At 37.8% G+C, this 27,500-nt stretch overlaps 1 protein-coding gene across 1 annotated transcript in view; it reads right to left on the bottom strand.

Annotated features, from left to right (window-relative positions):
- LOC128369816 (disks large homolog 1-like) overlaps window positions 1-23,439 on the bottom strand; it is a 31,289-nt gene extending 7,850 nt beyond the window's left edge. Inside the window, exons 1-9 of the mRNA XM_053330892.1 lie at window positions 23,435-23,439; window positions 23,165-23,321; window positions 21,187-21,289; window positions 20,765-20,879; window positions 19,399-19,575; window positions 17,360-17,426; window positions 5,769-5,871; window positions 3,167-3,208; window positions 72-122 (exon numbers count right to left, since the gene is read on the bottom strand). Of these exons, the coding sequence (XP_053186867.1) occupies window positions 72-122; window positions 3,167-3,208; window positions 5,769-5,871; window positions 17,360-17,426; window positions 19,399-19,575; window positions 20,765-20,879; window positions 21,187-21,289; window positions 23,165-23,321; window positions 23,435-23,439 (820 nt within the window). The remainder of the gene's footprint in view (window positions 1-71; window positions 123-3,166; window positions 3,209-5,768; window positions 5,872-17,359; window positions 17,427-19,398; window positions 19,576-20,764; window positions 20,880-21,186; window positions 21,290-23,164; window positions 23,322-23,434) is intronic.
- Window positions 23,440-27,500: the final 4,061 nt, after the last annotated feature.

Here is a 27,500-nt window from a genome sequence, read left to right as displayed (position 1 = left end):
GTCAGACAGTCAGACAGGAAGTCAGTCAACCAACCAAATCATAATGAAAAAATAATCTGATCATGTTTTACCTTCCTGCTGAGTGACGGGTTCATACGACAGAACGTACTCCTCCTGTCCACCTGGAAACACACACACACACACACACACAGACACACACACACACACACACACACACAGACACACACACACACACACACACACACACACACACACACACGCACACACACACACACACACACACAGAGGATGATAAGTGTTGAACCGTCAGCATTTCCATTGAGGAGTTCAGAGTGAGGATGAGGAGGATGAAGGGATGAAGAAGGGAAGTGAGAGGCGGTGATGATGATGATGATGAAGATCTGGGAGGTTTATGAGCCCTGCTTTAATTAACTGAATAAAATAATTCCAGGATTTATATAAAGGATTTATTTACAGTCGGATGAAGAATGAAGATCAATAATCAGTTTAATATTAACAGTAAAGTCATTAAAGGAGTTTGTGGGAAAATTTTATAATCAATAAAAACATTTAAATAAAAACAACTAAAGATTTAAACAGAAATTATCTGACAAATAAAATCATTCAAACATTCTTTATGTGTGTGTAAATATATATATTATATATATAAATGATGTAAAGCTTCTACAGATTATATTCATCATCAGATTTAAGACTTTATAATTATTATAATTATTATTATGTGTTAACTCTTCACTCTGATGCAAAGCTGCAGATTTACTCTTTATTTTATTATATTAATGATAACTAACCCTAACCCTTTATAGACTCAGCAGGTTTTATAGAAATATAATAATAAACAAACTGTATCAATATTAGCGGCGGGCATAGATTAATTTTTTTAATCTAGATTAATCTCACTGCAATCTTAGAATTGATCTAGATCAATCTAGATTAAAATGGCTCATTTGAATTCTGCTGAAGGCATTCAGAGGACGGGTTTAGACCAGGGGCTCATCTCCTGTTCCCACAATGCATCACAAACTGCTTGAGAAGCTGTTCTACTCTGACAGGTACACCTCCGCGCTAACATATCCTCCACGCTAACATATCCTCCGCGCTAACATATCCTCGGCGCTAACATATCCTCGGCGCTAACATATCCTCGGCGCTAACATATCCTCGGCGCTAACATATCCTCGGCGCTAACATATCCTCCGCGCTAACATATCCTCCACGCTAACATATCCTCCGCGCTAACATATCCTCCGCTCTAACATATCCTCCGCGCTAACATATCCTCCTCGCTAACATATCCTCCCCGCTAACATATCCTCCGCGCTAACATATCATCCGCGTTAACATATCCTCCGCGCTAACATATCATCCACGCTAACATATCATCCACGCTAACATATCCTCCACGCTAACATATCCTCCACGCTAACATATCCTCCGCGCTAACATATCTTCCGCGCTAACATATCCTCCGCGCTAACATATCCTCCACGCTAACATATCATCCACGCTAACATATCATCCACGCTAACATATCCTCCGCGCTAACATATCCTCCACGCTAACATATCCTCCGCGCTAACATATCCTCCGCGCTAACATATCCTCCACGCTAACATATCCTCCCCGCTAACATATCCTCCCCGCTAACATATCATCCACGCTAACATATCCTCCACGCTAACATATCCTCCGCGCTAACATATCATCCGCGCTAACATATCATCCACGCTAACATATCCTCCGCGCTAACATATCCTCCGCGCTAACATATCCTCCGCGCTAACATATCATCCGCGCTAACATATCCTCCACGCTAACATATCCTCCACGCTAACATATCCTCCACTCTAACATATCCTCCACGCTAACATATCCTCCACGCTAACATATCCTCCACGCTAACATATCCTCGGCGCTAACATGGTGAGAGTCATCATAGCTGGCTAGCATAGACCCAGCTCCCAACCCAACTATGAGAACAGATTAACGGCGGCCCACCACTAGTTTATATGATCCATACAAATGTTACTCTAATAATGTTATTATTGTTTTATTAATACTGTTTTTATTATTTGTGTTCTAACTTATTATTTAATGTTCTTTATTCTTTCTATACTTGCTGCTGTAATAATGTAATAATGTAAATTTCCCTCCTGAGGAAATAATAAAGTTATATTTCATATTAACAGTAAAAATGTTTTTACACTAAAGAGCAGCGATCAATAAACATGTTGGTTACCAAGGAAACAAGTCAACCTGAAAACTGATCAGCAGGAACACGCACGCGCACACGCACACGCACACACACACACACGCACGCACGCACGCACGCACGCACGCACGCACGCACGCACACACACACACACACACTCCTGCAGACCGGACAGACGATCATGTGATCAGGCAGCGTTCAGGGACGACAGTGTTAGCAGGGAGCAGAGGTGTGTGTGTGTGTGTGTGTGCGTGTGTGTGTGTGTGTGTGAGAGTGTGTGTGTGTGCATGTGTGTGTGAGGTCATGCTGTTATTGGCCAATCAGCAGCCAGTGCTGGTTAATGACATCAGTGAGGCAGTTAGCAGGTCGTAGTTCAGGACTCTGTTCTTCACTCCACTTAAATGTTCATAAACATTTAAATCTCCTAAAAAGGCTCCTTATAGTAATCTAGCTGTTGTCATAGCAACAAGTCCTGCAAAAAAGTGCCTGTTTATTTACAGCAAGTGAGACTGGATCCAGAAAATGATCCAAGAGGTCATAAAACATCTGAATAATAAAGTAACAACAGATAAGTAGATTTTCAAAATAAAAGTACATTTTATATATAAAGAAATTAATTGTTTTAACAGGAGGAAATATTTTCATTTATCATTAAAAAATATAAAAAATACAAAAGTTTTAATGTAAAATCAAATCTATAAACTGATTGTGTGATCGGCTTCATGATCAATAAATAAACTGTAACAGGAAGCTCTGATCTCAGCACCACGTTAATCTGGATTATAGATGAACAGAGTCCCGTTGGCATCGCACACGTCAGACTGTTAGTGTGAAAAGCTTGGAGTGCTTCCTGTGACGGCAGGCAGGGACACACACACACACACACACACGCGCACACACACACACACACACACACACACACACACACACACACACACACACACACACACACACACACACACACACACTTACGGTAGCTACTCTCACTATCGCTGGCGTTAGACGTCACGTGTTCTGTAATCACAACAAACACAGAACACAGCGAGTCAGACGTCAGCTGTTCACGTCCAGCAGGATGACATCATCAGTATCAGGATGACATCATCATTATCAGAATGACATCATCATTATCAGAATGACATCATCAGTATTCTGTTTCCATCATCATTATAAACAGAGCTGGGCGACTCACAGGAAGCTACATCACATCTAAAGATCAGCCGATCAGGATTCATTTAGCTTTCCTCATAAATTATGATGCTTTATATTTTTCTCTTTTTGCAGAAAAAATAAAATAATAATATAATAATATAATAATAATAATAAAATGTTTTGAGCCTCGTGTTTCATGTTTAATCATCTATTTTAAAGCAGAACTGTCTCAAAACTCCAAGGCTCCAGTTTGTCTCCTGCTGATGGAAATAAATAACTGAATAACTGAATAACTAAATAAATAAATAATTAAATAAATAAATAAATGATAATTCGCCCAGCTCAGGAACAATATGTGACTTCAATTATTATTCTCACAAAGCAAAACACATAAAACACACTCATAAAACTCCAAAAACAGATTTTTTTTCTTCCGTTTTCTGTGAAGTGAAACAGAATCATCATTCAAACATTTTACTTTGAAAATCCTGGTAAAAAAAAAAAAAAAAAAAAAAAAACTCTCTGTGTGGCTTCACTTTAATTTAAGTTTGATCCAAAATATTTACTGGGACAAAAAATAAAAAAAATTAAAAAAGGTAAAATTCATCAAGTCAAAGGCTCAAACCTGCTCGACGGTTGCCTAGCAACGAGACGCTGACAGTGACATCATCACCGGCTGCTTTTAATGTTCCTTCATTTTATTATATTTGTCCATTTCTAGCTTTAAATCTCTAGCAGTAGCTTTAAAAGGGTTAAATGTGTTTGTTTTATTATTATAACATAAAAACTGAGAATAAAACATTTTCAAACATTCATATAAACATTTTGTCTTAATGTAATAAAATAAAACTCTTGTTCTTTGTGACGTAGTGAAAGAAGAAGTTTGATTAAAGTGCTGCTGGAGGAACAGATGAGATGAGAAGAGATGAAGCTCCGGCCCAGACGATCCTCCATGATGGATGGAGAGGAAGAGGAAGAAGGAGAGGAAGGGGAAGGGGAAGGGGAAGAGGAAGCTCTTTGTGTCAACCAGGAACCAAAATCATCCCGATAAAATAAAAGTATAAAACTATCTTTTTATTTCTTTTAATTTAAAATACTAGAAATATTTTAACTGAATATATTTCATCACATAAAGTTTTATAATTTTCTGTAAAATGAGAAAATGAGAAGTTTCTATTTGAGATTCTGTTTTATTTTGATATTTGGCCCATTTGTGAAAAAACCTTTGTGCTTTTATTGTTGAAAATCTGGATGAAAGGGTTATGTAACTTGATAAAAAAAATATGATATGATAAATATTATTATAATTATTGTATTTTTATATATATATATATATATATATATTATAATGAAATCATGCTGCTTTATTGTGTTTAGCATTAACTAAACATTTCATTCAATTCAAACTAAAAGCTTTTCTATAATTTATATCATCTCTCTGCTGTTAAATAGATTTAAATTACTCAGGAACAGAGAATAAAATAAACCTACTTTTTAAATCATTGACTTTTATGTAAAATACATAAAGGATAAAATACGGTTTATTTTTAATTTATCATCTATTATTAACTTCTGCATGTTTTAGACATATGTTACGTCTTTTTTATTTAAAATTAAAATCGTTATCTTAGCATCTTAAATATCGTTAATGAAACTCATCTGTCAAGTTTTTACTACTTTACTGTTAAATGTTAAATTACTTCAATTTTATTCTCTGTTCCTGAGTAATTTAAATAAATAACTTCAAATTACTCAGAAAATGAGAATAAAATAAAGAAACCTGTAAAATAAAACCTACTTTTTACTTTTTATCATTTTGTTTTTTTATTTTAGCATCTTCATATTTTCTTTGTTTTCAGGCGATAATGAAACTAATCTGTGGATCCTGGTGGAGACCAAACAGGCTTGGGGGGGTTGGGGGGTTTAGGATGGGGGGGGGGGGGGGGGTCGGGGGGGTCAGAGGGGTCGGGGGGGTGAGGAGAGGTTTTGGGGGGACTTACTGTGTCCTTTGGGAATCAAGTCGTCGCTGTTGTCCTGCAGTCGGCGGATCCGTGTGAACAACGAGGAGAAAACACAACGTTACTGAGTCCCAGCGACAGTCGGAGAGCGCAGCCGGTCGCCATGGCAACGGGGCGGCCGAGGCAGCAGGGGGGGTGGGGTGGGGCGGGGGGGGGGGGCGGGTCAGATTAAATATTTTCCATTTAACTCAAACAGCGAGTCGGGAACAGGAAGTGTTTGTTTTTTGTTTTTTTTTCTTTCAGGAAGTGATTGTGAGTGTTTGCCTATCTGGACCCCCGTTGCCGTGACAACCATAGCGTTTAACAGCTAGACGTCTCTTCCCGTCGCTGACCAGTCACCTCTCAGACAAACCGCCCCGCCCCCCGCCCCGCCCCCCCCCACCTCGCCGCGGGCCGGTACTTACGGTCCACGTCGCTCGTCTCCTGCTCGCTCGCCTCTTTGCTCTTGTTGTAGAACGGAAACTTTCTGGTAAAGAGGTTCTTTTTACGCTTGTCAGTGAGAGACTGCTGGAGGAGGAAGAGGAGGAGGAAGGGTGATGGAAGAATAATAATATATATATAGAGAGATATGTAATAAGAGGAGGGGGGGGGGCAGTCTGATGGAAGAATAATAATATATATATATAGATATGTAATAAAGGGGGGTGTGATGAAGAAGAAGAATTATATATCTATACACATATATATCTATATATATGTATAGATAGATATGTAATAAGAGGAGGGGGTGGGGGGTGATGGAAGAATAATAATATATATATATATAGAGAGAGATATGCAATGGGGGGCGGGGGGGGCAGTGTGATGGCGAAGCGGACAAAATGAAACGTCTGAACATTTAACTTTCATCTGAACTAAATCAAATTAAATAATATTTAAACATCAAGAGAAACTCTGAACCTGTGAATAATTCCTGATAAAGTCACAATTTCACAATAATGTCATAAAATAAAAACTCATAACTTAAATGTATTAATGTTATTACATTATTGGGTTCCGCAAAAATAAGGTTAACCCAATAATATAATAAGTTATTAAATTATCAGGTTTCATTTTTTATGAGTTATGAGGTTTTTTCACATTATTAATATATATTATTACACTATCAGGAGCTTTATATTATATTTATTCTTTATATTTCTACAGCAGAATTATGCTTAAACTCATTTTAGTATTTATATATATTCTATCTTTAGCTACTTTAACTATAAACTATTTTTACTGTTTAAAAATTATTGCTGTTTTTTATTTTTCCATCTTATATTATTACAATAATAATGTTTCTACACCTGAGAGCTTTCTGCTGCTAACTCAGCTGCTAGCTCGGTGGCTAACTCGGCTGCTAGCTTCGCTGCTAACTCGGCGGCTAACTCAGCTGCTAGCTCTGCGGCTAGCTTAGCTGCTAACTCCGCTGTTAACTTGGCTGCTAGCTCTGCGGCTAACTCGGCTGCTAGCTCTGCGGCTAACTCGGCTGCTAGCTCTGCGGCTAACTTGGCTGCTAACTCTGCGGCTAGCTTAGCTGCGAACTCGGCTGCTAGCTCTGCGGCTAACTCAGCTAACTGGCTAACTGTAGACTGTAGTAGTAGTAGTGTGTGCTGAATGTATTTCTACCTCTACAGCAGCAGGGGCGGGTTTATGCTAATCACTAAATCCTGAACACAGAAATGTTGAAACACAGTTTGTGAAGCCTAGCTCCGCAATTCAAATCTAAATGGTTGAAATGCTTTTTACACATTTTTTAGAAATACATTTATGACCTATTTAATGTGTTTAGAAGAAAATGTCTGAATTCACTTTACACTGTCTTTAACTACAATTCACTGTAACTTGCTGCTAGTTAAACTACATTCATATGTTCTGCAGCGCCAAGTATTTATTAACTACTTTTTGGAGTAATTTTTTGTAGTTAAGCTACTCAATTTACAAACTATTTTTTAACTAATTTTGGCCAATAACATGAAATATATACAGTATCTCACAAAAGTGAGTACACCCCTCAAATTTTTGCAAATATTTTATTATATCTTTTCATGGGTCAAAACTATATAAATGAAACTTTGATACAATTTAACAGTAAATCTATAAGCTATACAAGCTGTACATTTATATCAAAGTTTAATTTCTATAGTGTTGACCCATGAAAAGATATAATAAAATATTTGCAAAAAAGTGAGGGGTGTACTCACTTTTGTGAGATACTGTACCTTTTTAATATAAATGTTATTTTACCGTTATTGTTTTCCAGAACTGAATCATGTCATGACACAGCGATCTAGAATATGTCTACCTCTTTGTGTTTTTATATTTTTAGTTGACTGATGTACATTTCTGATTTATAAGTGGGTATTAGTAGGTAGGATTTTCATTTTCTCTTTATATTACCCAACATGTCTGTGGTGAACCTACAATATGTTGACCAAAAATGTCAGCTTTCTTTCTTTAACAAAATCAAACTGAGTTGAGAGGCATGTTTCTGCTGGCATGTGAATTTTTTGTAGGCTATTATATTTAGTTTCATATAGACCGCATGTTAATTTATTTAATGCTGAGTTAAATGAGTATAATGAGTATAATGAGTATCAGTAGTATAATGAGTATAATGAGTATCAGTAGTATAATGAGTATAATGAGTATAATGAGTATAATGAGTATAATGAGTATCAGTAGTATAATGAGTATAATGAGTATAATGAGTATAATGAGTATAATGAGTATCACTAGTATAATGAGTATAATGAGTATCACTAGTATAATGAGTATAATGAGTATCAGTAGTATAATGAGTATAATGAGTATAATGAGTATAATGAGTATCAGTAGTATAATGAGTATAATGAGTATAATGAGTATCAGTAGTATAATGAGTATAATGAGTATAATGAGTATCAGTAGTATAATGAGTATAATGAGTATCAGTAGTATAATGAGTATAATGAGTATAATGAGTATCAGTAGTATAATGAGTATAATGAGTATCAGTAGTATAATGAGTATAATGAGTATCAGTAGTATAATGAGTATAATGAGTATCAGTAGTATAATGAGTATAATGAGTATCAGTAGTATAATGAGTATAATGAGTATCAGTAGTATAATGAGTATAATGAGTATCAGTAGTATAATGAGTATAATGAGTATCAGTAGTATAATGAGTATAATGAGTATCAGTAGTATAATGAGTATAATGAGTATCAGTAGTATAATGAGTATAATGAGTATCAGTAGTATAATGAGTATAATGAGTATAATGAGTATAATGAGTATAATGAGTATCAGTAGTATAATGAGTATAATGAGTATCAGTAGTATAATGAGTATCAGTAGTATAATGAGTATCAGTAGTATAATGAGTATAATGAGTATCAGTAGTATAATGAGTATCAGTAGTATAATGAGTATCAGTAGTATAATGAGTATCAGTAGTATAATGAGTATAATGAGTATCAGTAGTATAATGAGTATCAGTAGTATAATGAGTATCAGTAGTATAATGAGTATAATGAGTATCAGTAGTATAATGAGTATCAGTAGTATAATGAGTATAATGAGTATCAGTAGTATAATGAGTATAATGAGTATAATGAGTATCAGTAGTATAATGAGTATAATGAGTATCAGTAGTATAATGAGTATAATGAGTATCATGAGTATCAGTAGTATAATGAGTATAATGAGTATCAGTAGTATAATGAGTATAATGAGTATAATGAGTATCAGTAGTATAATGAGTATAATGAGTATCAGTAGTATAATGAGTATAATGAGTATAATGAGTATCAGTAGTATAATGAGTATAATGAGTATCATGAGTATCAGTAGTATAATGAGTATCATGAGTATCAGTAGTATAATGAGTATAATGAGTATCAGTAGTATAATGAGTATAATGAGTATCACTAGTTGCTAAAGCTACTTTTTTTTAGCTGTAGTTTTATAAACTAGTGCCAGGCTGAACTACACGTAGCTTCCTCTGAATATAATGATAATATAACAGAGTAATAATGTGTTATTAACCTTTAATGTGACATAAATAGACTCTTAGCTGCTGATGTGACGTATGAGGATATTTACTGTGACAGACTCAGAGTGATGATGATGATGATGATGATGATGAAGGTTCAGATGAAGGTTTGTGTTCAGACGTAGTTTCTCTCTGACTCTAACTTCTCTCATGTCTGCAGCTGTGTGTAATTAAAGCTGCGTCTCTTTTAACCCTTAAACAGACGACGTGCACCAGGAGATACAGACTCTTTAACCTTCCTGTTGTCCTCCTGGGTCCTTCCTCTGTCCTTCCTTCCTTCCTTCCTTCCTTCCTTTGTCCGTCCTTCCTTCCTTCCTTCCTTCCTTCCTTCCTTCCTCAGATCTGTTCAGCTGTTAGGGTAAATGTTCCCTCCTTCTGTCCTTTCTTCCTTCCTTCATCTGTCCTTCCTTCCTTCCTCCCTCCTTTCCTTCCTTCTTCCTCCTTCCCTTCCTCCCTCCTTTCCTTCCTTCTTCCCTCCTTTCCTTCCTACCTTCCTTCCTTCCTCCCTCCTTCCTTTCCTCATTCCCTCCTTTCCTTCCTTTCCTTCCTTCTTCCTCCCTTGCTTCCCTTCCTTCCTCCTTTCCTACCTTCTTCCGTCCTTTCCTTTCTTCCTTCTTACCTTCATTCCTTCCTTACTTGAGGTGCAAATGACATAACTAGCAAGGTCTGTTTAAGGGTTAACAACACTGATGCAGCTCTGTGATTAATAAACTTCATTAAACAGTGTCTGAGTTTTATTTTGAAGCATTAAAAGAGAAGAGTCGCCTGACTTCCTGTCACACACAGTGAAGCTGAACGCAGCGCAGTGAGACGGCAGCAGGACGAGGAGCCGCAACATGCAGACGACATGCAGACGCCAGTCAAAGCTCAGATACTACTACAGTTATATATATTTATATATTTATATGGTTTAATGTTCTTTACTAGGGTTGCAAAGGGGTGGAACATTTCCGGTATATTTCCGGAAAGTTTGCGGTAAATTTCCATGGGAAGTTAAACTGGGGAATTTTGGAAATATTCCAAATTGGAAACTTTCCATGGGAATTAAGGGAATTAAGGGAATTTATGGGAATTAAATGGGAATTTATGGCAACTGAGGGTAATTTAGTGGAAAGGTATCATTTGATTGATTAATTGGATAAAAAAAGAACAATGACGATGAAAAAAGGTGCAAAAACAATGTCGCTTGATGTCCCTGAGCTGTTGAAGTTATTTTAAATTATACAATTATTTATAATTTAATATTAAAAAAACAACTAAATGTTATTATTCTTAATGGTTTCACACACAAAAAATACAACAATGTGTCTGTGAAGCTACACATCCCTGACGGGATCTGTGCATGTGATGGAGGAATGCACAGTGCATGTAGGGGGCGTGGTCTCAGTATGCACAGTGCATGTAGGGGGCGTGGCCTCAGTATGCACAGTGCATGTAGGGGGCGTGGCCTCAGTATGCACAGTGCGTGTAGGGGGCGTGGTCTCAGTATGCACAGTGCATGTAGGGGGCGTGGTCTCAGATAGCATAGATATTCAACTGTACTGCATGATATCTGGTTGTTTTAGTCAGGATTATGCTAAAATATTATTTTACACAACTATATTTAAGTTCCCTAATAAGAACATACCTTCAGTTTAGTTAATTCCCAGTTTATTCCCGTTAATTCCCGTTAATTCCCGTTAATTCCTGTTAATTCCCATGGAAAGTTTCCAAGTTTGAAAATTCCCGGAATTTTGCAACCCTATTCTTTACACTGTTCACTGCTCACACTTTAAACTCTGCAGGTCTGTGCAGGTGAGCTGCTGCTGTTCTGCTGCCAAAGTTATTATAGTTTTGAAATTGTCTTTAGTTTTTATTTTTATTTAGTTTTTCAGTTTGATTTTTTATTTCAGTTTAGTTTTTATTTAGTTTTAGTTTTTCAGGTATTCAGAGAAAGTCTTGACTTATAGAAGCTGAGAAAGATGAAAGAATGAGTGACACTAAATATGTTTTATCATTTATTGAAGGAATTGACCAGTTTCAGTTTGGTTTTATTTTGAAGGAATTGACCAGTTTCAGTTTGGTTTTATTTTGAAGGAATTGACCAGTTTCAGTTTGGTTTTATTTTGAAGGAATTGACCAGTTTTAGTTTGGTTTTATTTTGAAGGAATTGACTAGTTTCAGTTTGGTTTTATTTTGAAGGAATTGACCAGTTTCAGTTTGGTTTTATTTTGAAGGAATTGACCAGTTTTAGTTTGGTTTTTATTTTGAAGGAATTGACCAGTTTCAGTTTGGTTTTATTTTGAAGGAATTGACCAGTTTTAGTTTGGTTTTTATTTTGAAGGAATTGACCAGTTTCAGTTTAGTTTTAGTGAGTTCAACAAGTGATTTAGTAGTTTTAGTTTAGTTTTTATTTTTCAGGTATTCAGAGAAAGTCTTGACTTATAGAAGCTGAGAAGGATGAAAGAATGTTTGACACTAAATATGTTTTATCATCAAGTCCTTTTTAATGTCATTCTGTAACCACGGCTGGAGGGGTTAGAGGTTAGAGGTTCGGTACAGCAGCATAGCGGCTGCTGCAGGACAGGAAGTAACACATTTATCTTCAGTTCAGTTTTAGTTAGTTTTACTTTGTTCATTATAGTTTTTATTTAGCTTTCGTTTTTTATTTTTTTTATTTTAATTTCAGTTAATTAAACTATTTTTTCATTGCTAGTTTTAGTTTTAGTGAAGTATAATAACCCTGGGCTGCTGCTTCAGCTTCATATCTCATATTTAATATTCAGTCTTTTAAACTTTTTAATACTTCAGCTGTGATGTGTCTCTGCTGGACTTTACTTCTCAGAGTTTAGATGATGGATTAATTTATTCTGAACTTTTATTTTTCCGCCCTAGAAAACATTTTGTGCTTCTCGCTTTAAAAGTTTTAGCTTTGCATCTTACCCCCTGTTCCTTGTTGTTTCATTAGTTCAGCTTTACATTGGATTCTTTTTTAACTTCACTTCATAACATTTTAAACTCTGATTATTTGTTTTAAAGCTGAAGTGAAAAAACGTTTCTGTCACACTGCAGGTTTTAACTTCTTTTATCTAGTTATTAATTATTATTATTATTATTATTCTGGCCTTTAAAATGTCAGTAACAAATAAAGTTTAACAAGATGATGAATTCATAAATGAGTTAAACTAGATTTAAAAGCAGCATCAGGTTTGTTAAAATGTACATTTAGTATTTTTGTTGGTTTTCTAGATGAATTCAGACTGAACTCCGCAGCAAGACATCATGGAGGTTACGACCACTTCAATATAATCAATATATTAAAAAAAGATCAATAAGAGAGATTTGAAATGACATTTGACCCATTTTATACCAAAAGACTGAATGCTCCTGAAAATGTCAAATGGTGTAACCACAAAATGTCAAATGGTGTAACCATAAAAGAATGATAGATATTAAATATTGTATCAGCTACAGTGTGTTTAAGTGGACTTATACTAATAATGACTTCATTTAAAAAACATTAAATTAAAAGAAACATTTTCTGGAGTATTTCTACAGTTAAATATTAAAGTATTTAGTTCATATTGAAGCAGATAATATAAAACAACAATTTTAAATAAGTTTTGACAAATGATGTAAAATTAGTTGCATTGTTAAAGTGGATTATATATTTATTCAACATTTTAGTTCACATTTATTTTCCTGTATATATAAAATCTGATTTTAATTAAATCAATACTGGTTACACCAATTGGACACTAGGTTACATATATGTTTTATTAGATTTTCATATTTCTTTATGTCTCATCTTGTCCATTAGTCTCTTTTATCCAGTCTATTTTAACTGGTTCTGTCTTATTACCGGCTTGTCTGTGAAACTTTAACCTGAAACCATGAAAACATGATTAACTTCCTGTGTGCTGACGAGTCGAACCCTGAACTACACTTCTCTCTGCTCTGTGGGAGGCGGGGCCGATGACATCATTAGATCACATGCTGCAGGAGGAGGAGGAGGTGGAAGAGGTGGTGGAGGAAGAGGAGGAGGAGGAGGTGGAGGAGGAGGAGGAGGAGGAGGAAGAGGTGGAGGAGGAAGTCATGCATGTTGGGTTTTTTTTTTTACGCGGGGCGTTTGGGCGACGCGTGTTAAAGCGACACACGGTTTTAAACAGAGGTGCTGGGGAGGCGCTGCTGCGGTTTGGCTGCTGAGACGTTTGAGCAGCGAAGAAGAAAAAACGTCTCACATGCTGTTAAACGCTGCTGCTGCAAACATTAGTCACTCATTAGTAGGAAGAAGCTCACAGTTCATTTACCAGTGGTGGAAGAAACACTCTGATCCTCTACTGCAGTATTATAGTGATGTAGTATGCAGTATGCAGTATTACAGTAAAAGTACTGCAGTATTATAGTGATGTAGTATGCAGTATTACAGTAAAAGTACTGCAGTATTATAGTGATGTAGTATGCAGTATTACAGTAAAAGTACTGCAGTATTATAGTGATGTAGTATGCAGTATTACAGTAAAAGTACTGCAGTATTATAGTGATGTAGTATGCAGTATTACAGTAAAAGTACTGCAGTATTATGAGTGATGTAGTATGCAGTATTACAGTAAAAGTACTGCAGTATTATAGTGATGTAGTATGCAGTATTACAGTAAAAGTACTGCAGTATTATAGTGATGTAGTATGCAGTATTACAGTAAAAGTACTGCAGTATTATAGTGATGTAGTATGCAGTATTACAGTAAAAGTACTGCAGTATTATAGTGATGTAGTATGCAGTATTACAGTAAAAGTACTGCAGTATTATAGTGATGTAGTATGCAGTATTACAGTAAAAGTACTGCAGTATTATAGTGATGTAGTATGCAGTATTACAGTAAAAGTACTGCAGTATTATAGTGATGTAGTATGCAGTATTACAGTAAAAGTACTGCAGTATTATGAGTGATGTAGTATGCAGTATTACAGTAAAAGTACTGCAGTATTATAGTGATGTAGTATGCAGTATTACAGTAAAAGTACTGCAGTATTATAGTGATGTAGTATGCAGTATTACAGTAAAAGTACTGCAGTATTATAGTGATGTAGTATGCAGTATTACAGTAAAAGTACTGCAGTATTATAGTGATGTAGTATGCAGTATTACAGTAAAAGTACTGCAGTATTATAGTGATGTAGTATGCAGTATTACAGTAAAAGTACTGCAGTATTATAGTGATGTAGTATGCAGTATTACAGTAAAAGTACTGCAGTATTATAGTGATGTAGTATGCAGTATTACAGTAAAAGTACTGCAGTATTATAGTGATGTAGTATGCAGTATTACAGTAAAAGTACTGCAGTATTATAGTGATGTAGTATGCAGTATTACAGTAAAAGTACTGCAGTATTATAGTGATGTAGTATGCAGTATTACAGTAAAAGTACTGCAGTATTATGAGTGATGTAGTATGCAGTATTACAGTAAAAGTACTGCAGTATTATAGTGATGTAGTATGCAGTATTACAGTAAAAGTACTGCAGTATTATAGTGATGTAGTATGCAGTATTACAGTAAAAGTACTGCAGTATTATAGTGATGTAGTATGCAGTATTACAGTAACAGTACTGCAGTATTATAGTGATGTAGTATGCAGTATTATAGTAAAAGTACTGCAGTATTATAGTGATGTAGTATGCAGTATTATAGTAAAAGTACTGCAGTATTATAGTGATGTAGTATGCAGTATTACAGTAAAAGTACTGCAGTATTATGAGTGATGTAGTATGCAGTATTACAGTAAAAGTACTGCAGTATTATAGTGATGTAGTATGCAGTATTACAGTAAAAGTACTGCAGTATTATAGTGATGTAGTATGCAGTATTACAGTAAAAGTACTGCAGTATTTTGAGTGATGTAGTATGCAGTATTATAGTGATATAGTATGCAGTATTACAGTAAAAGTACTGCAGTATTATAGTGATGTAGTATGCAGTATTACAGTAAAAGTACTGCAGTATTATAGTGATGTAGTATGCAGTATTACAGTAAAAGTACTGCAGTATTATAGTGATGTAGCATGCAGTATTACAGTAAAAGTACTGCAGTATTATAGTGATGTAGCATGCAGTATTACAGTAAAAGTACTGCAGTATTATAGTGATGTAGCATGCAGTATTACAGTAAAAGTACTGCAGTATTATAGTGATGTAGCATGCAGTATTACAGTAAAAGTACTGCAGTATTATAGTGATGTAGTATGCAGTATTACAGTAAAAGTACTGCAGTATTATAGTGATGTAGTATGCAGTATTACAGTAAAAGTACTGCAGTATTATAGTGATGTAGTACTGCAGTATTACAGTAAAAGTACTGCAGTATTATAGTGATGTAGTATGCAGTATTACAGTAAAGTACTGCAGTATTATAGTGATGTAGTATGCAGTATTACAGTAAAAGTACTGCAGTATTATAGTGATGTAGTATGCAGTATTACAGTAAAAGTACTGCAGTATTATAGTGATGTAGTATGCAGTATTACAGTAAATGTACTGCAGTATTATAGTGATGTAGTACTGCAGTATTACAGTAAATGTACTGCAGTATTATAGTGATGTAGTATGCAGTATTACAGTAAAAGTACTGCAGTATTATAGTGATGTAGTACGCAGTATTACAGTAAAAGTACTGCAGTATTATAGTGATGTAGTATGCAGTATTACAGTAAAAGTACTGCAGTATTATAGTGATGTAGTATTACAGTAAAAGTACTGCAGTATTATAGTGATGTAGTACTGCAGTATTACAGTAAATGTACTGCAGTATTATAGTGATGTAGTACTGCAGTATTACAGTAAATGTACTGCAGTATTATAGTGATGTAGTATGCAGTATTATAGTAAAAGTACTGCAGTATTATAGTGATGTAGTATGTAGTATTACAGTAAAAGTACTGCAGTATTATAGTGATGTAGTATGCAGTATTATAGTGATGTAGTATGCAGTATTACAGTAAAAGTACTGCAGTATTATGAGTGATGTAGTATGCAGTATTACAGTAAAAGTACTGCAGTATTATAGTGATGTAGTATGCAGTATTACAGTAAAAGTACTGCAGTATTATAGTGATGTAGTATGCAGTATTACAGTAAAAGTACTGCAGTATTATAGTGATGTAGTATGCAGTATTACAGTAAAAGTACTGCAGTATTATGAGTGATGTAGTATGCAGTATTACAGTAAAAGTACTGCAGTATTATAGTGATGTAGTATGCAGTATTACAGTAAAAGTACTGCAGTATTATAGTGATGTAGTATGCAGTATTACAGTAAAAGTACTGCAGTATTATGAGTGATGTAGTACTGCAGTATTACAGTAAAAGTACTGCAGTATTATAGTGATGTAGTATGCAGTATTACAGTAAAAGTACTGCAGTATTATAGTGATGTAGTATGCAGTATTACAGTAAAAGTACTGCAGTATTATGAGTGATGTAGTATGCAGTATTACAGTAAAAGTACTGCAGTATTACAGTAAAAGTACTGCAGTATTATAGTGATGTAGTATGCAGTATTACAGTAAAAGTACTGCAGTATTATAGTGATGTAGTATGTAGTATTACAGTAAAAGTACTGCAGTATTATAGTGATGTAGTATGCAGTATTACAGTAAAAGTACTGCAGTATTATAGTGATGTAGTATGCAGTATTACAGTAAAAGTACTGCAGTATTATAGTGATGTAGTATGCAGTATTACAGTAAAAGTACTGCAGTATTACAGTAAAAGTAGTGTAATGACATCATTAGATTAATAGTTTCAGGTAGATTTAAATATTTCTTTAGTAAATGAACAAAGTTATTTTCCACCACTGTGATTTAAACACACTGAAGTTAAACTGATTTTATAATCATGCAAAATAATTTATAACTCAGTTATTAAAGTTTATTGTATTAAATATGTTCAGATATGTAACTTGTAACTTGGCTGCTGTAAGAAGAGTCATCACTCACCCCTCTGTCTCGAGACTTAGCGTTGAACTTCACCGTCTTTAATCTCGCTCGCTCCTTCTTCTCCACTCTGAAATAAAACAGGAGGTCAAAGGTCAACTCATACTGTGACACTCAGTTAATAAACATTTCTATGGTTCTCTAGCTCGGCAGCTAGCTCGGCCGCTAGCTCGGTTAACTGGCAAAACAGACAATCACAAAAAAAATGTAGCTCAGTTTCTGCCCAGCGACAGGTTGCTAAGGGCAGTTAAGGCCCTACGGTTGCTAAGGGCAGCTAAGGCCCTACGGTTGCTAAGGGCAGCTAAGGCCCTACGGTTGCTAAGGGCAGTTAAGGCCCTACGGTTGCTAAGGGCAGCTAAGGCCCTATGGTTGCTACGGCGATGTGTGAGAATCTACTTGGAAATTCTCAAAATTTTCAAGAATTTGGCTTCTGACAAGGTCCCGAACAATTACAAACTGTGAGAAAACCGTAACTCCTGTCCAAAAACCGAAAACACTGTGAGAGACACAGAAGCCGGCAGATTCTGACAGTGTTTATTTTATTCAGATATTCCTTAAAATGAGCGAGTAAGCTCAGTGCGAACACAGAGTGAGATTCTTTTGAAAAAAGAAGACGATTAAATTAGGGTCAATGGGGGAGTGAGACAGGTGTTGCTGCCGGTGTTGCTGCCGGTCTCGCCCCCCCCCCCGTTTAAATTTTGTGCAGACCCCGCCTGTCAAAGTCACATTTTATGAATCCCAACACCTATGTCTATATTTTGACCAAAAATTATTTGTCTCCTTTTTACGGTTTGGCCGTGAGCTCGAGTTAAAAATAAAAATGAAGGTTATTTTTTACTGCTTCTCACACTCTAGCTAACTGCTGCTTCCACTCTAACTTTGAAGAAAAAGTGATTTCCACTCCTCGTTTGACTGCTCATAGTTTGAAAAGTTTACATGTTATGTAAAAACAGTTTGGTGTTTTGGAGAGAGGACAAGTTTTCCTCCGTTTTAAAGTTTGAATCACATTTCTATGTGCAGGTATGAGAGAGCTAGGTGACTCTGACAAAAGGTGATTTAAGGTCAATTTTTTTTTTTTTTTCAAAATTCCCATTCATTTCCAATGGAGAGTTATTCCCAGGTGTTTTTGGGAATAACTTTGGGAAAAATTGGAATTTCAACACCAAAAATCATTGCACCTCTTTCCTGATCGAGCCGCACATTTTGATGTATATATAGTATGGAGAAGATTAAGAGATGCTTCGCCTCGGAGCTGCGCACCTGTGGCACTAATAATATTTAGAACAATAGTATTCCATTAGCTTTATTTAATATAAAAGTTATAATGTAAGATCATGCCAAACTAGTTGATATGATGTTAGGTAGGAAGGAAGGAAGGAAGGAAGGAAGGAAGGAAGGATGTAAGATCATGCCAAACTAGATGATATGGTGTTAGGTAGGAAGGAAGGAAGGAAGGAAGGAAGGAAGGAAGGATGTAAGATCATGCCAAACTAGATGATATGGTGTTAGGTAGGAAGGAAGGAAGGAAGGAAGGAAGGAAGGAAGGATGTAAGATCATGCCAAACTAGATGATATGGTGTTAGGTAGGTAGGTAGGAAGGTAGGTAGGTAGGAAGGAAGGAAGGAAGGAAGGAAGGAAGGAAGGATGTAAGATCATGCCAAACTAGTTGATATGGTGTTAGGTAGGTAGGTAGGAAGGAAGGTAGGAAGGAAGGAAGGAAGGAAGGAAGGAAGGAAGGAAGGAAGGTGTTTTATTGACTATTTCCTGTTTTTAAGCAACGTTCAATTATTTGGTACAAAGTTTTTATGGTTACACCACTTAGACATTTTTACCATAATCCTCTAATATATTCTCTCTAAATGGATTAAAAGCAGAAATTTGATGCTGGGTCCACAAAAAAAAGAATGTGTGAAGTTATTAATACGTTTATTTTCACATTTTAACTCTTTAAATTTAACTGTGTGATCATGTGACTGGTCGATCATGTGACTGGTCGATCATGTGACTGGTCGATCATGTGACTGGTTGGTCATGTGACTGACCGTCTCTTGCTGGGAATCACTCCCACTTCCTCCAGGTCTCCCTGAGCCGTCAGCTGTCTAGCTTGCCACCACTCGTCATCGGAGGCGTTCACCACGTGCAGAATGTCTCCGAACTTAAAGTTGAGTCCCTGACTGGGAAGACCGGAGTCTCTGGTCTTATCGTAGTCAAACAGAGCTCTGCGGGACAAACGTTAACACACTTTAACTTCTTTAATGAACATCACACACTAAGAAGGAAAGGAAGGAAGGACGGAGGAAAGAAGGAAGGAAGGAAGGTAGGGGGGAGGAAAGAAAGAGAGAAGGAGGGAGGGAGGAAGGGAAGAAAGAAGGAAGGAAGAAAGAAGAAAGGGGGATGGAGGAAGGAAAGAAGGAAGGGAGGAGAGAAGGAGGTAGGGAGGAAGGACAGATGGTAGGAAGGAAAGGAAGGAAGGAAGGACGGAGGAAATAAGGAACGAGGGAGGGAGAAAGGAAAAGAGGAAGGGAAGAAAGAAGGCAGGGAGGAAGGAAAGGAAGGAAGGAAAGAAGGAAGGAAGGAAGGATATTTTGGGATATTTACAGAAGTTACCAAATATAATTATTTACCCAATAAAGGGTTAATAAACTCTTTAAATCATTAAAATACGTTAACTTAGTTTAATATTGTTGTTTAAAACATAATTCACATTCAGCTTAATCAACATTATATACTTAATTATTTTATTGTTTTAATGAATTCATTAATCATTCATTAAAAGCATGATTAAATATTTATTATAATATTTGAATACATTTGATTTACCAATTAAATAATATATGATTAACGCTGCTTAGTTAAACAATTTAAATCATTATAAAATATATTTTAATTTAATTTAACTTAAATGTGAGATATAATTCACATGCAGCTTAATAAAAATTTTGTAGTAAATTATTATTATTTTTTAAATTAATTGAATTCATCTTTCATTAATTAAAAAGCATTATTAAATATGTATTATAATATTTTAATACATTTGATTTGCCAATTATACAATATATGATTAACGCTGCTTAGTTAAACATGTATAATAATTTAAATCATTAAAAAATATATTTCAATTTAATAAATATTTAATAAATATGTAAATATAATTCACATGCAGCTTAATAAACATTTGTAGTAAATTATTTTATTTTTTTAAATTAATTTAATTCATCTTTCATTAATTAAAAAGCATTATTAAATATTTATTATAATATTTGAATACATTAAAAAATACAGAATCATTACAATTTTCTAAATAATAAATAACTGACTGAATGTTCATCCATTTATATCCACTCCTAGTTTAATAACTTAATAACTAAATAACCATGTTTATTATAATTCTTCTATCCGTGGTCTCACCTGACGTAAAGCGATCTCTTCTGGCTCGTCCTCAGAGATCCAGATCCTGAGCTGATGCTGCTGTTCATCATCTGCTCCCTCAAGTCATGAATCTTTGCTTCAAACCGGCTGTACTCTGGACAGGAAACAGGAAACAGGAAATAACATGTGTTACACTTTAAACTGTCTGTACTCTGGACAGGAAACAGGAAACAGGAAATAACATGTTACACTTTAAACTGCCTGTACTCTGGACAGGAAACAGGAAATAACATGTGTTACACTTTAAACTGTCTGTACTCTGGACAGGAAACAGGAAACAGGAAACAGGAAACAACACGTGTTACTTATTATTGATGCTTTTCTGTCTTTGCTGCTGTGATACTGTACATTTAATAAAGTGTGCTCTTATTTTGGCGGGGTACTGAGGTCATGTGACTCACCCTCCGGCCTGTAGTGGGCGATGATGGTGACCGTCTGTCCCGCGTTCTTCAGAGCGGCGGCCGCTTGTTCGTGCGTCGCGTTACGAAGGTCGACTCCGTTCACCTGAAACAGTAAATTACTATTATTATTATTATTATTATTATTATTATTATTATTATTACTATTAGGACATTTACTCTACATCAGAGGTGTCAAACTCATTTTCATTCAAGGGCCACATACAGACCAATATGATCTCATGTGGGCCGGATCATTAAATAGATGGAGGGAAAGAAATAAAGAAATGAGAAGGGAAGGAAGGAAAGACAAGCAAAAAGAAGGAAGAAAGGTAGGAAAGAGATAATGAAGGACAGACAGACAGACAGAAGGAAGGAAGGAAGGGAGAAAGGAAGGAAGAAAGGAAGGAGAGATGGAAGGAAGAAAGGAAGGAGAGATGGAAGGAAGAAAGGAAGGAAGGAAGGACAGTTGGAAGGAAGGAAGGAAGGACAATTGAAAGGAAGGAATGACAATTGAAAGGAAGGAAGGGAGGGAGAAAGGAAGGAAGGGAGGGAGAAAGGAAGGAAGGACAGATGGAAGGAAGGAAAAGAGCACAGGAAGGAAAGTGGGTCGGATTGCACCCCTTGGCGGGCCGTATCTGGCCCACGGGCCGCATGTTTGACCCCCCTGCTCTACATCAACCTGCAGCTTAGACTTTATTTATTATAATTATTCAGATATATTATAGTAGAGGCTTTCATTCTGAGTAACTGATGTTTAGTTTTTTATCATAATATCATTCAAACATGTGAAAAAAAGGTTATTTTGAATAAAAGAGATGACATGATTTCAGTTGGTCTTAAAGTCTGAACCGCCGCAGCGCTATCAATACGCAGCATTTCTATTTTTGACGGAGCCGTTTCTAACTCGCGACAAGCTCAACAGAGCAGATCGCACCAGACAGGAAGTCCGACACTGAATCGACATAATAAAACTTCCGTTTTTCAAAATAAAACAACCCGTGCAGCCTCCCGATCGTATTTCAGCAACAAACAGGAATAAACCAGACAGATGAAGACTCCATCTAGCTACGTAGCTACTGACACATGACATCATCATGACATCAGCACAAACATCTAAGACAATTACCAAATCAACTAAATTTGAGCAAGTTAACAAAATCGGGCCGTTTAGTTGTGCTGCTACTACAGTAATTACGGTAGACTAGCTACTACAGTAATTACAGTAGACTAGCTACTACAGTAATTACAGTAGACTAGCTACTACAGTAATTACGGTAGAATAGCTACTACAGTAATTACGGTACACTAGATACTACAGTAATTACGGTAGACTAGCTACTACAGTAATTACAGTAGACTAGCTACTACAGTAATTACGGTAGATTAGCTACTACAGTAATTACGGCAGACTAAAGGCACTCGTTCAGATTTGATTGGGCTGCTACTACAGTAATTACAATAGACTAGCTACTACAGTAATTATTGTAGACTAGCTACTACAGTAATTACGGTAGACTAAAGGCACTCGTTAAGATTTGATTGTGCTGCTACTACAGTAATTACGGTAGACTAAAGGCACTCATTCGGATTTGATTGTGCTGCTACTACAGTAATTACGGTAGACTAAAGGCACTCATTCGGATTTGATTGTGCTGCTACTACAGTAATTACGGTAGACTAGCTACTACAGTAATTACGGTAGACTAAAGGCACTCGTTCAGATTTGATTGGGCTGCCGTAATTACTGTATTAACAGTGCAACTTCATTTTAAAAGGCAGATTTCTCTCTCAGAGCTCCGCTGCTGTAACGCTCCCAGTGTGAATTGACACCGAGCAGAGGACCTCAGTAACACAATTCATCTGTTGTCTTTAACATGTGTTTTCTGCGTGTTATTGACCTGTTCACTACATGTTTTCTGTGTGTGTTTAGCGTGTTTCTTAGCGTGTGTTTAACGTGTGTTTAACGTGTTTTACGCACCGACACCAGCCTGTCTCCTTTCCTCAGCTCTCCACAGAGGTCAGCTGGTCCTCCAGCGAGGATGAAGGAGATGAAGATCCCTTCGCCGTCCTCACCGCCGACGATGTTGAAGCCCAGACCCGTCGCTCCTCTGTGCAGCACCACCTTCCTGGGCTCCCTGCAGGGGGGGGAGGAGGGGAGGGGGAGGAGAGGGGGGGGGGGGGTCAGCCTGATGACCTCACATGACCTCACACAGCTGACACTAGGAATAATGTACTGGCCCAGGTTCACTTCATTTATAATAATAACTTTATTTATAACTCCTTTAAAACACTTTTGGATATACATTGGGAGGTGTAATGATGCTGTATGCTGATTTTTGATGATGATACTGCTTAACCTGTGACTTCTTTTTCTTTTATTTATTTAATTTTTCATTCATTTATTTGTTTTTTGGTGATTTTATATTTTATTTATTTTATTTTTTTTACTTTTATTGGTAGGGTCTGTTTCAAATATGTTTTCTTTATTTCTTTTCTTGTTTTGTCTTTGTGCTGTTTCACTTGTATGGTACATTTATTTATTGTCCTATGTGATAAAGTTGTTTGTATTTAAAAAAACAATAAAAAAGTGAATTACAAAAAAAAAAAAAAAACCCAAAACTTTTCTCTCGTGTCTGAAGGAGAAAATGAAGACGTGTGATTATTTAACTTTATTTAAAACGTGTATTTGAGTTTAATGACTGAAATAAAATTTAAAAAACTGAAGTAGAATACAATTATATAACAAACAATAAGGCAAAGATAGAATTAATGTTATAATAAATGAAGTTATTGGAGGCTGTGTGTGTGTTTAGTGCAGTGATGGAAGTCGGGTGTAATGACGTGTTTCAACCAGCAGCCTTCCTCCCTCCTTCTCTCCTCCCTTCCTTCTTTCCTTCCTTCCTTCCATCTGTCCTTCCTCCCTCCCTCCCTCCTTCTCTCCTCCCTTCCTTCTTTCCTTCCTTCCATCTGTCCTTCCTCCCTCCCTCCTTCTCTTCTCCCTTCCTTCCTTCCATCTGTCCTTCCTCCCTCCCTCCTTCTCTCCTCCCTTCCTTCTTTCCTTCCTTCCATCTGTCCTTCCTCCCTCCCTCCTTCTCTCTTCCCTTCCTTCCATCTGTCCTTCTCTCCTCCCTTCCTTCTTTTCCTTTCTCCTCCCTTCCTTCTTCCCTTCCTCCCTCCCTCCTTCTCTTTTTCTTTCCTCCCCCTACCTTCCTTCCTTCCTTCTTTCCTTCCTTCCTTTCCTTCCTCCCTACCTTCTTTCTTCCCTTCCTCTTTTCCTTTCTCCCTCCCGCATTCGTTCCTTATTTCCTCTGTCCTTCCTTCCTTTCCTTCCATCCATCTGTCCTTTCTCCCTCCCTCCTTCTCTCCTCCCTTCCTTCTGTCCTTCCTCCCTCCCTCCTTCTCTCCTCCCTTCCTTCCATCTGTTCTTACTCCCTCCCTTCTTCTCTCCTCCTCCCTTCCTTCTTTCCTTCCTTCCATCTGTTCTTCATCCCTCCCTCCTTCTCTCCTCCCTTCCTTCTTTCCTTCCTTCCATCTGTCCTTTCTCCCTCCCTCCTTCTCTTCTCCCTTCCTTCTTTCCTTCCTTCCATCTGTCCTTCCTCCCTCCCTCCTTCTCTCCTCCCTTCCTTCCATCTGTCCTTCCTCCCTCCCTCCCTTCCTTCTTTCCTTCCTTCCATATGTTCTTCCTCCCTCCCTCCTTCTCTCCTCCCTTCCTTCTTTCCTTCCTTCCATCTGTCCTTCCTCCCTCCCTCCTTCTCTCCTCCCTTCCTTCTTTCCTTCCATCCATCTGTCCTTCCTCCCTCCCTCCTTCTCTCCTCCCTTCCTTCCATCTGTCCTTCCTCCCTCCCTTCCGTCTTTCCTTCCTTCCATATGTTCTTCCTCCCTCCCTCCTTCTCTCCTCCCTTCCTTCGTTCCATCTGTTCTTCCTCCCTCCCTCCTTCTCTCCTCCCTTCCTTCTTTCCTTCCTTCCTCCCTCCCTCCTTCTCTCCTCCCTTCCTTCTTTCCTTCCTTCCATCTGTCCTTCCTCCCTCCCTCCCTCCTTCTTTCCTTCCTTCCATCTGTCCTTCCTCCCTCCCTCCTTCTCTCCTCCCTTCCTTCTGTCCTTCCTCCCTCCCTCCTTCTCTCCTTCCTTCCATCTGTTCTTCCTCCCTCCCTCCTTCTCTTCTCCCTTCCTTCTTTCCTTCCTTCCATCTGTCCTTCCTCCCTCCCTCCTTCTCTCCTCCCTTCCTTCTTTCCTTCCATCCATCTGTCCTTCCTCCCTCCCTCCTTCTCTCCTCCTTTTCTTCTTTCCTTCCTTCCATCTGTTCTTCCTCCCTCCATTCCTTCTTTCCTTCCTTCCTTCCTTCTTTCCTTCCTTCCTTCTTTCCTTCCTTCCTTCCTTCCATCTGTCCTTCCTCCCTCCCTCTTTCCTCCCTTCCTTCTTTCCTTCCTTCCATCTGTCCTTCCTCCCTCCCTCCTTCTCTCCTCCCTTCCTTCTCTCCTTCCTTCCATCTGTCCTTCCTCCTTCTCTCCTCCCTTCCTTCTTTCCTTCCTTCCATCTGTCCCTCCTCCCTCCCTCCTTCTCTCCTCCCTTCCTTCTTTCCCTCCTTCTCTCCTCCCTTCCTTCCATCTGTTCTTCCTCCCTCCCTCCTTCTCTTCTCCCTTCCTTCTTTCCTTCCTTCCATCTGTCCTTCCTCCCTCCTTCCTTCTCTCCTCCCTTCCTTCTCTCCTTCCTTCCATCTGTCCTTCCTCCCTCCCTCCTTCTCTCCTCCCTTCCTTCTTTCCTTCCTTCCATCTGTTCTTCCTCCCTCCCTCCTTCTCTCCTCCCCTCCTTCTTTCCTTCCTTCCATCTGTTCTTCCTCCCTCCCTCCTTCTTTCCTTCCTTCCATCTGTCCTTCCTCCCTCCCTCCCTCCTTCTCTCCTCCCTTCCTTCTTCCCTTCCTCTTTTCCTTTCTCCCTCCCTCATTCGTTCCTTATTTCCTCTGTCCCTCCTCCCTCCCTCCTTCTCTCCTCCCTTCCTTCTTTCCTTCCTTCCATCTGTTCTTCCTCCCCCCCTTCCTTCTTTCCTTCCTTCCATCTGTTCTTCCTCCCTCCCTTCTTCTCTCCTCCCTTCCTTCTTTCCTTCCTTCCTTCCATCTGTTCTTCCTCTCTCCCTTCTTCTCTCCTCCCTTCCTTCTTTCCTTCCTTCCTTCCATCTGTTCTTCCTCCCTCCCTCCTTCTCTCCTCCCTTCCTTCTTTCCTTCCTTCCATCTGTCCTTCCTCCCTCCCTCCTTCTCTCCTCCCTTCCTTCTGTCCCTCCTCCCTCCTTCCTTCTCTCCTCCCTTCCTTCTTTCCTTCCTTCCATCTGACCTTCCTCCCTCCCTCCTTCTCTCCTCCCTTCCTTCTTTCCTTCCTTCCATCTGTCCTTCCTCCCTCCCTCCTTCTCTCCTCCCTTCCATCTGTCCTTCCTTCCATCTGTTCTTCCTCCCTCCCTCCTTCTCTCCTCCCTTCCTTCTTTCCTTCCTTCCATCTGTCCTTCCTCCCTCCCTCCTTCTCTCCTCCCTTCCTTCTTTCCTTCCTTCCATCTGTCCCTCCTCCCTCCCTCCTTCTCTCCTCCCTTCCTTCCATCTGTCCTTCCTCCCTCCCTTCTTCTCTCCTCCCTTCCTTCTTTCCTTCCTTCCATCTGTTCTTCCTCCCTCCCTCCTTCTTTCCTCCCTTCCATCTGTCCTTCCTCCCTCCCTCCTTCTCTCCTCCCTTCCTTCTTTCCTTCCTCCCTTCCTTCTGTTCTTCCTCCCTCCCTCCTTCTCTCCTCCTCCCTTCCTTCTTTCCTTCCTTCCATCTGTCCCTCCTCCCTCCCTCCTTCTCTCCTCCCTTCCTTCTTTCCTTCCTTCCTTCCATCTGTTCTTCCTCCCTCCCTCCTTCTCTTCTCCCTTCCTTCTTTCCTTCCTTCCATCTGTTCTTCCTCCCTCCCTCCTTCCTGTGTGTTTAGTGCAGTGATGGAGATCGGTGTAATGACGTGTTTCAACCAGCAGAGGGCGCAGCAGCTTAATATCAGACTCCAGATTTACTGCAATTAGACTCAAATTAATTAAATAATATGTAAAAATATCAGTAAGGAAACAACATCAGGTAATAAATAAGCTTTAAAGGTTTTATAGATTTATATTTGCTGCTTTGTAAAATGAGATTTGAACTTTATTATAATTATTTTTTCTTCATGTTTGGATCCAAATCAACATCATTGTCTTTTAACTCTTTATTGGGCAAATCATTATATTTGGTAACTTCTGTAAATATCCCAAAATATCCTTCCTTCCTTCCTTCCTTCTTTCCTTCCTTCCTTCCTTCCTCCCTGCCTC

This window comes from Scomber japonicus, chromosome 12 (genome assembly GCF_027409825.1).
Source record: "Scomber japonicus isolate fScoJap1 chromosome 12, fScoJap1.pri, whole genome shotgun sequence".
Classification (NCBI taxonomy): Eukaryota; Metazoa; Chordata; class Actinopteri; order Scombriformes; family Scombridae; genus Scomber; species Scomber japonicus.
The sequence above is the reverse complement of the archived record's forward strand: the minus strand, read 5'-3'. Positions and strand labels throughout refer to the sequence as shown.